Genomic DNA, 14,450 nt, shown 5'->3' with positions numbered 1-14,450 from the left:
TACTTTTCAAATATGTGAGAGTTCTTACCAGCTGCAAAGCTGCACTGCAGCCTTTTGTACTTTCAGCAATCTCAAAAAGAATTAGAAGCCTTCTGTTGCTCGTGTGATATCCATTTTGGGAAGAAGTTTCCCTTAGATATTTTCCACTAATTGCCTCAAAGACTTCTACAATAATCCAAAGGCAAAACAGCAGTGCTCTTTTCTAATATAAGACTAATCTAAATTTCCCCCTGCCCTTTTCCTGTGGAAGCAGGCAAACAGTAAACAGAAGGAGAAACCTGCTCGTTTGCCTCATGTGCTGGTTTTGGCTGGGATAGAGTTAATCTCCTTCACAGTAGCTGGTACAGGGCAATGTTTTGAATTTGGGGTTTAACCCAGCTGAGGTTAAACCCAAACACCTCATTTGCAAAAACAGTATAAATGCAGAAGGAAGTTTCCAGAGTAGTTGCTGTGACAAAAGGAGTTGTGAAGGCTAAAAGCCAGATGTGGCTTGAGAACACTGTTTTTAAACTCTGAATCACTTTGTTCAATAGGTCAGGACATATGAAGACTGAGACGTAAAAAGTGCATTTTTGTTTAAACTTAATACAAAAACAAGACCCCTCTTTAAACTTAAAAAGTTAGTTTACAGGCTGACTATAAACTTTGTAACCACCCTGAATGCAGGGCCTGGAAAAAACTCAAGCCAGTGGTCATTTTATATTTTATATGAAAATTAAAAAAAAGTATTTTGCTTTATGATAATGAAATCCCTGTTTCTAGACAGACAGTATCTGTTACTAAATTGTTTTGGTAGTGACCTTACCTGTTGTTAAAATTACTGAGTGCTGTGTAACGTGATCTAACTTTACATATTCTGCCTTGTTTTTCATTTTTTAAGCCACATTTAACATTGAAAGCTTTGTCTATCTAATCAACAAAATCAAACAAGAACTTCCACTATAATTTGTCATAATTCAGCTAGCCTTGCAGACACAGACAAAGAAATCATGAACACAAAAAGTTCTCATTGCAATGGTTTAGATTTAAATGTAACCCGAGAAGGGTTATACACGTGACATGTATGTCGTAATTCCTGAAGATTCATTTTCATGTCACAGATTTACAATCTGTAAACACAATTACCTGTTAACCCATCTGAAAATTATTAGATAGCTATTATTATTAGAGTTTTTTTTCTAAAAGCATCCTATGAAATGAAGTTTCAGAGATCACATCAACCTGCTACCTGTGTTCCAGAATACTGCAGTAAGGATGCTCAGTGTGACAACATTAGAACAGTTAAGTGACTCTCATGAAGCATGCATTCAATGCTTAAATCACAAATGCCAAAGGCACAACTGATGAGAAAACTCTATAATGGTCTGTGATGGACTGAAATGTCGGTAATGCCCTAAACATTGTCAAAATCATAGAAAGACTTTTTGTCCAACTACAAGGAAGCAACTGCCTGTCTGCGACCACCAAAATCTGACTGGAATTTGGATTGTGACTGGGGACTGAGATAAGACTATTGTCTAATCACCTCAAGTCTGAGGAGAAGTAAACAAACAAGGCTCAGGAAAGCAGAATGCATCTGTGTTAAGAACCAGCCTGTGGAAAATATTGCAGAAACCTGGTTAATAGAAAGAGGACATGAGAAAGATTCTGTAGCACTGCTCTCACGCTAAAGGAAAACTACTGGAAGGTCACTGTATTGTGAAGCTACATTGTCTGTGAAACTGCATACCTGATAGAAGAATAAAACAACAGGATGGGAAAAGTAGGAAAAGTAGCAAAGTAGCAAATAAGTAACTATAGGCATGAGAAAGAAGCAGCATTTGCGCAAATATGCCTTAGGTAATTAGAAGTCAATGATGAGCCTATGCTTGTAATATGTATGAGGCTAATTATTAACCTTTATAAGCACAAAGCTTACAGCAATAAAGTTGGATTAGTCATGATCAATACTGTGGTCGTGTGATACTTTTCCCGTCATCTCAACACCAGCCCTTGCTGGACTGAGGGGGTGGTGGAGGAGAAGGGTTTTGGGTGTGTGATGGTGAAATCTCTCCAACCAAACCAAAGCAGTAAAGCCCTCCCCTCTGCTCCAGGAAGACCAGTACACACAGGGACGTTCATGTGAGAGGCAGCTGAGAAGGGGTCATCGACCATCAAAGACCCCCAAAGCACCTCCCCAGCTCATTCCTGAGGCCTTCTACCACCAAAGGACTGCACGTGATCCACGTGAGGCAACAAATCCAGAGCCCGTGCAAGAGGCTGCAAAGCTTCCCCCTGCCCCCAGGGGAGGTGCCTGGCATCTCCTGAACGTACATTAATCCATCAGACTCTATGTTTTGTGGGACCCTCACCACCAAGAAGACCAGAAGACCTGGACCGACGGGATGCCGACAGGTTACACGGAGTGGTGATACCTTTTCTATTTTAATCTCTCTCTGTCACTCTCTTTCTTCTCCCCCCCCCTCCTTTTTCCTATTTCTTTCTATTTTTTCTTTATCTGTCTCACATTTACTTTTAAATAAAACCCACACTATTGACTTTGGCATCTGGTCTCGTTTGCACCTAAATTCGGGTAAAGGCATTTCTAATAATTTTAATAACCAAATCATAACATGGTCTCCTGAGGAGTATACTGTATATACAGCACAGAACCTTACAGGAATTTAAGGGTTTCTAGATTTGTAACACAGGATTATTCATGCCTACAGGCACATACCAAAAAATCAGAGAATCACTGGTAAAAAACCACCGTGCTGCAGAATACACTATTCCCAGTGCACGAAGAAGAAAATTATTCAGAACTTCTTGAGGTTAGTCATTTTTCATACACTTACAAGCAATTATGCTTAATGGAAAGGAGAATTAAGGGTCTCTCAGTCCAGAGTGAGACTAAAAGAAAATACATGTTTTGAACAGAAAAATCCATCATAATTCTTTGGCATTATAGCAGATGAATTGCTGGAGAAAATACATTGTGATGAATAGTATGTTTAGGTAATTACTAAGCAAGATAATATGCCAGTTTCAGTGGGTCTTGATATCATTTTGATACTGTTTGGAAGGAGAATCTTGTACTTTGGATCACTATGGACTGACCATTTGCTACTTGAACATAGTTCTTCTAAACTCTCAGAATTTCCTGAGGCCTCCCAGATAACATGAATTTCACTCCATACTTGGAATCCTATTTCCTAAATCCTGTGCAGTATGAATTTACTGAAAGAAGGCTACTACCTCTTAGATGAGTCAACAAAAATCATTAGAATCCTTGATATTACATCATTTTGGTTGATTTTGGTACAGAGAATTCCATTGATTGATTCTGTCAGTCAAATTATAACACGGGAGCCACCTAAATTTCTAACCATGAAATGCCTAATATTTAAACTGCAGCTTATCTAATCCCTTAAAAATTGCATTTTAAAAATATTTAAGCACATTCTGACTGTTGATATCATTTAATAAAGTTTTTGTGTCCCTTACCTTTAAAGATGATTTAGTTCGAGGTTCTGTTTTCTGCCTGGTGAGCTTGCTTTGAATAAGCAACGATTGATCTGTACGAGTATCATAATTCCCATGTTCTGAATCATCTGTATAAGTATCTTTGTCCTTCCCTACATCTGAAGGAAAAACAGAAGAAAACAGTGGGCTCATTTTAGATTATAGTGGATAGAAATGAATAGCATTATTACAGCCACAGTTGAATATTCATTTTATGTATACGCTTTTCAATAACATATTTTATCTCTTCCTGCAAAACTTTTTTACTTGAAATGTTATCATCTTTATCTTTAAGTGGAAATGACTTCTATTTTTACAGACAGCCTAGAGAAGTGGGGTTTCAGTATGGCTTTACAGTAGTTTAAAAAAACCCCACAAAGTGATATGAATATTCAAATGCTTGACTCACAGTTGTTGAGGCTCAGAATGTTTTACCAAATAGGCAGGTACATCCTGGAGACCAGAGTAACATCTCATGTCATAAATTTCAGCTAGCAATCCAAATGCCCAATTCCCCTCCACACATGCAGATACAGCACTTGAAAATTTGCATCTTAAGACACCGCAGTAAGCACTTCAGAACACATTTTAGGAGGGCTACCTGATGGTGGTAGAAGGTAGAAGGATATCAAGAAGAAAGCATTTTCCTTTTCACTGGATTTAGATTTAATTGCTCAACAGAAGTTTTCATGAAAACTTTGTTGAATGCCCTGAGAGAGCTGCAGGGAACCGAGGACCTTCCTCAAAGCTTACCCTGTATACCCAGCAGGAGTAAAATAAAGGGTAATGTCTGTACAGTGTAGGACCATGTAAAGTTTTAATGAATGTTGGAAAATGGCCAGACTTGAGAAAATATTTTAAAGATTAAAAAGATGGAATAATTATTCCCACACAATTGGAGAAATTGGAAATAGAAACATATTCAGACAAAAACGTTACCCACAAATCCTGAGCCAAGTTCTCATCCCAGCTTTCACATCAACATGGGAAAAGTCAGGAGGACTAGGAACAGCATTTAGCCCAGTAATTCTAAACCCTAAAGAGAAGCCAAGTCATGGTTGCTGTGGAAACCACAATCTTGAATTTTCTGAATATTATATTCATAAAAGCTCATCTGCAACAATAAAGTCTTTTTCATGAAGTTGCTCAGTTAAATTTTCCACAGTAAGTACTACAGAAATAAAAAAAAGAACAAACACAATTATCTCACGTACCCTAAACATTTCACACTTCTGAGATGGAATATTAAAAACTAGAACATTTCCAAGCACTGCTTTTTCTGCAGCTGAGCTACTACATCACCATTACACAAAATGTTTCTCTGGTAATTTCTGATATTGACACTGACCTTGGTAAATCTGTGATTGGATTTTTGTCATGTACAAAATAGCTAATTTTAATCATCAAAGTGCCTAACTCAGGGATTTTATTTATTTTAAACAACGTTTTAACACACAGATAGCTCTCTGGTCAACAAAAATGAATGTAGTAAAAGGAAGGTTTTAGGTAGCAGGTATACAAAGTAGGGAAGAGGACACTTAAGCAACTTTGCAGATTTGCCTCATGCCCAGTGGTGATGAACTCTTAGTTTTACTACAGATCAAGTGCTTGTAATAGAAGCATGTAAAACGAAGAGACAGGACTATGAAATCGTAACTAGGTCATTTAGGCAGAAAGGAAGACTACACTTACATTAAGAAGTCTATTTTTATGAGGGAAGTTTTAGAGGATTATGCCCTATGAGTACACCTAATACTAAAAACAAAACAAACAGCCTTTGCAAAACTACCCAGCGCTTCATTTAAGCAATTTGAAGTTATGAAATAAGATTTCCTTCAGTGCTCAACACACTTTACCTGCTAAACATTTTTATGCTTTCAAGGACACGTATTTTAAAATGCAGCATATCTCTCCTGTAAAAAAAAGGATCATTTCTTATATAAAACTTAAAGGTACTTGCTATTGTATTTCTTAGCAGTTGATTACTCACTTTATGCATGTGAAGCACTCTCCCACTATATGATATTAATACAGTAAAAAGGGGAGCAATTAATAGCATTTAAACATTGCACTTGAATAAGTATTTGTTACACTTGTCTAAAAAATGTCAGACTGAGACATATCATACAATCCATATTTCAAAAGTATATTCAGATGTGTGCATTTTCCTTAACAATCAGGTAGTTTTGGGAACTACTGTCAACAAAACACCTAAAATATGGTTTGTAGATACTTTGAACAGACTAGTACCCCCATTTACCTCTTCTGCAGCATATATTAAAAGAAAATCTTTAATAATCAGACTCGAAGAAAAAGTTCAATAGAATGCATCATATTTTTATACCAAAACAGGTTACAAAGAACAATCACAATGCATGTGTGTGTTTTGGGAGGCACATTTCATTTCTTAAGCTGAACTTTCTGCAAATTTCTTTTTATTATTTTTAATGTTTTTAAAGAAAAGAGAATGAAATATGTTGATTTTAGAAAAAGAATTTGAGAGAAGGTAACAGAAATTAAACTTTGCTACTAATAGCATCGACTACGTTTTTCTATTTTTTGTGACCAGGTGCTTTTTCTGTAATAAGGTATCCACTAGTTTCATTAAAAAAGAAACTCTCTCTCCTGTAACTTTCCCACCCACTAAGTCAAAATTACACTCTTCTAAAGATAAACTTGCATACTACAAAGCACAGTGATTTAACTCCTTGAGACTTTCTTCAATAACTAGTTTCTAAGCTTCTATGACATTCTTATATAACATTTGTCTATAAAGTAACACTATTTTCTGTCATCCATTCCTCCCCAATCTCTATTACTTGGTTATGTACTTTATCTGCCATTTGGGATTGCCACAATCCAAACCAAGATAGCATCCCTGAATGTTGAGTCTGGAGTTGTACTGCCCAAGGAGGTTTTTAATGTAACTTCCCCCAAAAGCAATTACATGGACTAAAAGTCTTTCTATTTGACTTGCACTGTAAGTATCCATCTTTAAATTCAAATGTGGATCTTTATTTGGCTGCAGCTCCATAAAATGTCATGAGAAAAACTTGGCTGCCTGAAGTTCTCTCCCCCAGCACTGTGGGAAAGCTACTGTTCACTGCACTTTTATTTTCCACCAGGTCCCTGCCCTATGACAACCCTTTTGGTTGTTACTGTCGAGATCAGCTGCCAGTGCTCCCTGTTCTGGTACTTCTTGGACAGGCTCTAATGCCAACCATCACGACTAGTCTGCTTCATTTGGAGGGGCTGGGGGTAGGCAAGAAGCCACAAGAGGCAAAAAAAAAATCCAGTTAATATTCCTCTAGAAGTTCAGGCTTTTTACACCAATTGACAGAAAGATGAGTCCTCAACAGACCTCAGCTGTCACCCTCCTCCCCAGGCCCAGCAAGCTTGTGGACTCCCCATCCCTGGAGGTGTTCAAGGTCAGGATGGATGAGCAGCCTGGTCTAGTGGAGGGTGTTCCTGTCCACAGCAAGGGATTTGGAACTGTTTAAGGTCCCTTCCAACCTGAATCACTCTATGGTTCTATGTTCTCTTTGCTGCTATAAATAAATGCCATCCCGTCTGTGCTTTGCTGGGCACAGCTGAAAGACAGGAGCTAGGAGCATCCCATTCATATATACTTGAAATTTTTTTATTAAACATTTTTATTTGGAATTTAAAACTAATTTTCCTCTTTAGAGAGCTAAATAAAGTTGATGCAATTCTCAGCTGTGTAGGCCTAATCACTAAAATACTACTCTATCACAATGTCCACCGATCAATGTTTAGATGCTGAAATATATCAGCTGAGCAGATGTGCTGTATTTAGCTTTTAGTTAATCTACTCTGTCAGTATTAACTCAGTAAGGTAAAAAACCTTTAGTCAATATAAAAACATGCCAAAGTCAGCAAAGAGCGTAATAATTGTTTAGAAAGGACTTTTCCGTTTCTCCTCTACGGAAGGACCAAAAAAACAAAAATAAAAAAATATCTGACCTGTTGGGGTGACTCCTGGATAAACAGAGCTCCCCTACATTAATGCTAAAGTAAACAGAAGATCTTGAGTTTCCTGACAAATTCTGAGACTGTGGAAAACCTCAAAAGATGCAAAGAAAAAAGGAAAAGGGAAGGGGAGGGGAGGGGGGAAAGCATGGCTGGGGTAAAACAAAAAGCCTGCAGCAGTGGGAGGACTGCAAATGGAGGATGGGACTCATGTATGTTCATGCCCACGTCCTCAAACCACCAAGGACATTGAAAGGACACTTGCCTTCATTCCTAACCACTCTCTTCTTTTAGTTTTGAGCACTTTGCAGAATTATTTTTTTCAGGTCTCCTGTGGTGGGTTGACCCTGGCTGGATGCCAGGTGCCCACCAAAGACACTCTGTCACTCTGCTCCTCAGCAGAATTGAAAGGAGAAAAATATAACAAGTGGCTCCCGAGTCAAGACAAGGACAGGAAGAGATTAGTCACCAATTACTGTCATGGTCAAAACAGACTCCACTTGGGGAAAATAAATTTAATTGATTACCAAGAAGTTCAGAGTAGAAGAATGACACATAAAACTAAATCTTAATATACCTTCCCCCTGACCCTCCCTTCTTCCTGGACTTAACTTCACTCCTGGGTTCTCGACCTCCTCCCTCAGGAGCAGCACAGGGGAATGGGAAATGGGGGTTGCATCACACACTGTCTGTGCTACTCCTTCCTCCTGAAGGTGGGACTCCTCACACTCTTCCCCTGCTCCAGCATGAGGCCCCTCCAATGGGGAACAGTCCTCCATAAACTGCTCCAGCATGAGTCCTTCTCACGGGCTGTAGTTCTTCATGAACTGCTTCAGCGTAGGTTCCTTCCACAAGGTGCAGTCCCTCAGAACAGACTGCCCTAGCATGGGTCCTCCACCACATCACAAGTCCTGCCACCAAACCTGCTCTAGGCTGTGCTCCTCTCTCCACAAGTCATGCCAGGAGCCTGTTCCAGCATGGACTTCCCAGGCTGCTCCAGCACAGGCTCCTCCGTGGGCTGTGGGTGGATGTCTGCTCCACCATGGACCTCCACAGGCTGCAGGAGCACAGTCTGCCTCACTCTGGTCTTCACCACGGGCTGCAGGGGAATCTCTGCTCCACCTGAAGTTGCCCGTACACATTTTATTTCCTCCCTGAAATCTGTTATCCCAGAGGTGCTTCCACTGCCACAGAAAACGGGTTCAGCCTCGGCCAGCGGCGGGTCCGTCCCGGAGCTGGCATTGGCTCTACTCCACACAGGGGAAGCTTCCAGCAGCTTCTCACAGAAGCCACCCCTGCAGCCCCCCCCAGCTACCTAAAACTTACCAGGCAACCCCAATACAGCTGTTCAGGTAAAATATTACAGCTGACGCAAACAGAACGTGCATGACCCTTTACACAACCTCTTTATGTGAGTTTTCATAGTACCTACTAAAAGGGGAAAGATTTAAATATCAATTCTAGTAAAAGACTATGTGCTTGCAGAACTACAATACGAAGCAACTATAATACATTTTTCAATGAGTATAGCCAATTAACAGTATCTTGCTGATGTATTTGACTTATATAATTATGTTAATTAAAACTTACGTGATGGTTGAGAGCTTTCAGAATTGTTGTTGTCACGTAAAAAGTTTTATTAAAAAAAATATTAAAATGATGTATACAATTTGTAAGTCCCAAATGGCCTGTTATAGAAAAGAAAGTTACACTATTATGACTTCGAGTCAGAAAAGTTTCTGTATTAAATTATCTTTTGCCAGTGCTGCAAAAAAAAAAAAGAGAGAAGAAAAAAACAGGCTGAATTTTAAATAAAGATAAGGTTGTTAAATCAGAGAAAAGGGTGACAGCTTCTAATTCTACACGTAGAGTCCAAATCTTATTGCAATAAAGTCAGTGGGAATTCAGTATTCACTTCAATATGTCAAGGATTTCTCTTTAATTAGGTACATACTTAAAGCAGATGCACCCGTATAATTGTTAGAACACCTGAACATGTAACTAAGTAATGTCACCTTGGATACATACTCAAGTATAAGGTGATTTTAAAAAGGCTTCAAGCATTAATCAAGCAGATAACAGATCTCTTCATCCTAGCAGCTTTGCTTTGCTATCTTGTTATATAGAGGCATGATGAGTAACTTCAGTCTTCATACATCACAAAAACCTATCAACACTTCCTGACATATAATCTTACTACACTTAATGCATGACAATAAGATATGCCCTATAAGGTAACTTATAGGATAAAACATTGGAGACACTGTCATTTCTGGAAATACTGTATATAAAAATGCAGAAGCATTTAGTTCAGAAATAGATTTCTAGGTCCTCACTTTGCATCTTCAATTAGTCTTCTTAACTGCTTGGCTATCTTTCTTACTATCATACTTCTCTGAAGCGTCAAGAGTGCATTTTAATTTTATGAAAGGGGATAAAAAGCACTTGTCCCAATTCCTCTGTAACATGCAATCCATTAATATATTTTATATAACTGTAGCTTATGATAGAAAATTTTTTCAATTTACATGTGGCATAGTTATGGAAAAAGAAATTAATATAAATATTATTCCTAAATGGTTTCTGTTTCACAGACTTTGATATGATGACTCTTTAGTCATTCCTTTGAGCCTTTACACATTTAAGGATAGGCTTTGCAAAGCTTTAGTAAGAATGAGATTATTGGTCAAGAAAATAATCCCCTTTTGTCCTAATTTTAGTCCTAGAAACAACAAATAACCTGGAGAAGGACATCACTAGACACCTGGATAAATGACATTGTGATGGATTTAGGTCTTCTTATTTTATTGTGCTGTGCACCTGGAATACTATATTATACACATGACATAGAAGGGTTTTCAGCTACCTGTGTATGTACACTTAGATATGAAAAACTCTCATGACAGACAAACACAGGTTTTTCTTAATGTACAATTTCAGAGAGCGCCAACCATTACACAGAATATTTCTCATTTTTTAAAAAGGGAGACAGTCAGGTATTATTGCTGTTTGGAGGAGTTAGGATGGTGTACAGAACCAGTACAGGCAGATTAAATGCCTAAAGCACATCAATATTTTGAACCTCAATACTAAATTTGAAGACTAATCCTTATTATGTTTCAGTGAGCACTGAACAGATTACAAAGCTTCTTCATCCATACTGTCAGCTCTCCAGGCATGAGCCAGCTCTAACATGCACAACTCCCTCGTGCTCTAGGTATGGGAAAAACTGTTCTAATGCAGCTTTTCAGCCATCTCACTACCAGTCAGAACAAACACGATGGCCCTTATTTATGCAGGCACTGCCTAAGCACCACAAACCTGTGAAAAAATTATTCCAGAAGTCACAATGGAAACACAGTGTTTCTGTTGAAGCAGAAACTGAACCTGTTTTTCTTGAGTCATATCTTCTGTGACCCTTCAGTCCCTCTCTTAGTGCAAACACTGTACATATTGCACAGGTTACACTGTCCTTTTCAGTCTAATCTCTGTGAGACACTGGATTCGAATCTCACTTCTCTCTCTCTCTCTCTTTACTACTATTTCTTCTCTTAATCTCTTTTCTTTTTTTTACTGTTTTCTTTATTCTTTCCTTGAACTCTTTCCTTTATCTCTTTTGGGTAACTTAAAACTGATGGGTTGTATTTTACTAAGCTGTGTGAGTTGGTGTGTGCTGGGTACTTGGCTGAAATACTTCCTCTTGGTTGTATGTTAACTTTTAACTTTTGCCAAAACGCCTATTTTCTCACTAAATTAAAAGAAATCTCTTGGGAAACGTATGTAGCGTGTTCTCTTTACATGATCTCAAGGTATTAAGAACCAAAGGCTTTGCAAAAATTAAATTTTGGAGCCTTAAATATAAATAAAACGCCTGGGCAAGCACGTGGCTTGGACCTGGGGTCTTACATCATAACATCCCTTAACCAAAATACACTTAAAAACCAAAATACACTTAAAAACACTTCTGTAATTGAACACTGAAAAAAGTTTTTATCATGCAGTTATTATGATACTTTGTTGGACTGTTGGTTTTGGCTCAGCTCTTCATTGGTCAGTTCACTATATTACAGCATGGCACATAAATAAGGAGTTTATAAGCTTTGTCATAATTAGATTCAGGATACATTCAGAATACAAGGTATCTGGCACAGTAAAATTATTAACTACATCATTCATGAGCAAGTTCCTATCTAGGAAGGATTCAGTGTCCTGCTTAGAAAGATGAGTTACTATGCACAAATCCCTCATAACCAACCTAAGTCAGGGAGAAAAAAACCCCACAGAATAGAAAAATGAATAAATTAGTGTTGTTTTACTTGTTACTGATTTACTTGCTATTTACTTGCTTTTATTTGCCAAATAACTTAAAAGTGGATCCTAATTATATCTAAATACTGAATACCAATTTCTATTGATTATATCATCCATTACTCATTTTTACATCTTATTTGAAATGACATATTTCAGACTAACAATGTAAGGCAGATCCTCTGATGATCCTCTAACATTTCTGATTATAAGATCTGCAGAATACTACTTATATGCTTGCTTGCATTACAATGAGAATATTTGTTCTTTAAGTTAACAAGCAGACTGTCAGCTTCACAAGTCTTTCTCTTAGTATAAATGGATTTCCAGTATGGCCTAACTCCTGAAAACCTTGATGCCTTAGCCATGCACGTGATAAACTGGATTTTTAAACACATTAATCTGTATTGTAATAAGAAATCCCTTTTGTAAATCTGACTCACAGTGTTTCAAAGTGAACATAAAAAGAGGAAATCAAACCTGACAACACTCATGATAGTAATTCCAACTATAGAAAAGGACCTAACAAATGGAGGAACATGTCACAAAAATCAGTCTAAATATTGCCACTGTCCTCTATTCTTTTGCTAAGCCCAAAGGACAATCTGAGAAAAGATCAGACAACACTGCTTGTGGTTTTGTCAGCCTTTGCATCCTACACAGCTCTTTTTCACCTGTACCATGCATTAGAAGAGAAGGTTTCTCTCAGTTACGGCAAGAAAAGAGTTTTTCTTAGAAAAATGGAGTTATTACTGAAATATAGTAAAACAAATCCTTGCAAATCATGTAATTATCTTCATCTTAACTCAAGACTACCTCATTTTCAGTTCAGTCATAAAAACCTGCTAAATTCCCTTAAACTCAGGCAGCAGATTTCTAAAGCACACTCACAACTCCCCGAAGGTATCCAGTAACCACCTCCTATTATTTTAACACACGTCACCGAAGAGTTTTCAACTGTTCATAGAGATTAAATTCTAGTGCAAATAACCTTCAAAAAAATTGTCTACATTCAGACTTCCTTCAGAAAACATGGGCAGACAAATTCGTAACAATTCAAAGATAAGGTTCATTCCCTTTATGCATATAATGGCATTAAAGGAAAAAGGAAAACATTATTTAAAAAATTTACCAATTACTGTTTCTTAGCACATCCATGTGCTCCATGTGCACACAGACACACCCCTGCACCTGTGGAGCAGTTCCTGGGTTCACTCATTGGTTAACCTTAATGTCTCTGCAATTCTGTTCTGTTTCTAGAATTTAAAAATAAAAAGTTCTAGTGGACAATAATTTTTAATTAGTATGACTCTCTGTATTTAGTAGTATGTAGCTATTAGGAACGAGCCACTTATTTTTTCCAGCTCCAAGTAGATCCACAAGCTATTGTTGGTGTCTGCAGTAAAGCCAGAAATTCAGTAACTGAAGTTAAAGCCATGTCATTTAAATCCAGCTGGCACAATCAAAGTGATTACTGAGCATGTCCTTCAGAAGAGAAACAAAGCACAGAAAAAAAATGAAATATAAATATACACTACATTTTTTAGCAAGTATCCACAGACAGAAGACTTTGAAAAAAAAAGTATAACGTTCAACTCCCTTTGAGGGTTGAGAGTCAAACATCTGAGTATCACTGGTGTGACCTTCAAATGTATTAAAAAATGGATGACACTGGAATTATATTGTTACAGCAATGAGTTCAGCATAATATCCACATTCCTGTGTTAAACAAATTTACATGTATCTACAAATACAGCACAAGTATTTTAATTTTTTCTTTTATTTACCAAGAGGTAAGATCCTGACACTCAAATACAAAAGTATTAAATAGTTTTTTCCCATTTTGCTAAATTTATGCCTCTTAGCTATTTGTGACTATTGCACCAGCATGAGAGAGTAATCTAAGTAAGTCTTGGATCACAGGTATACTGCTTTTGCTACCTAAAATGCCACACTGAGAGTGGGCAAACTGGTCCCTTGGAGAAGTTCTTGGGTAAAAAGTAATTCTCTGAACAGTCAAAACACAGGAAGCTTTTGCTCATTTAATGAGTAAAAATCTTAAAAGAAGAGGCAATAGAGCTGGAGGGATTACCACTCTTAACTGGGAACTCTGATCTTAGTTTTATTTTTTGTGAATTCAAATTACCTCAACTGACAATGGACAGTTAAACCAGAACTTTATATTCTTCTATAATGCAAACATACAGGAAAAGGAAGTGCTTCCTGAAGGATGTAGAAGTAATAACATGATTTTGCTCTGGACTGAACACCAAATTCTACAACCATGCTTTGAGAAATACAAGGTGTAACATTTTACTTCATGTCCAGATCCAAGCAATAGGATTTCCACCTAGGTAATATCCAAAAGCTCTGATTATAACCTTCACTGGGTGGGAATTTCTCCAAAGCTTTGGATAGGCACGGAGCATTTCAGTGTGTCTGAAACCTCAAAGTTCACGTTTTATGTCACAGAAGCTCAATGCCCATCACTTCGACTGAATTTACCAATTCCTCAAACTAAAAACACTATTTACCACCTAAAACTGACAGGCAAAAAATAACATAAATCCATAATGTCTTTGATCCTGTTTGTCTGTGTTAGCAACAAAGGTACAATACATTATCTTCTTACTTATAAATCCATCAATGCC

At 37.6% G+C, this 14,450-nt stretch overlaps 1 protein-coding gene across 6 annotated transcripts in view; it reads right to left on the bottom strand.

Moving 5' to 3' along the window:
* ANO3 (anoctamin 3) overlaps positions 1–14,450 on the bottom strand; it is a 133,728-nt gene that overhangs the window by 69,327 nt on the left and 49,951 nt on the right. For all 6 annotated transcript variants that reach the window (XM_027705282.1, XM_027705283.1, XM_027705279.1 and 3 more), the window contains exon 4: positions 3,484–3,620. In XM_027705282.1, coding sequence (XP_027561083.1) covers positions 3,484–3,620 — 137 coding nt within the window. The remainder of the gene's footprint in view (positions 1–3,483; positions 3,621–14,450) is intronic.

Source organism: Neopelma chrysocephalum, unplaced genomic scaffold (genome assembly GCF_003984885.1).
Source record: "Neopelma chrysocephalum unplaced genomic scaffold, ASM398488v2 Primary Assembly neopelma1_323, whole genome shotgun sequence".
Lineage (NCBI taxonomy): Eukaryota > Metazoa > Chordata > Aves > Passeriformes > Pipridae > Neopelma > Neopelma chrysocephalum.
This window is presented reverse-complemented; position numbering and strand designations above follow the sequence as displayed.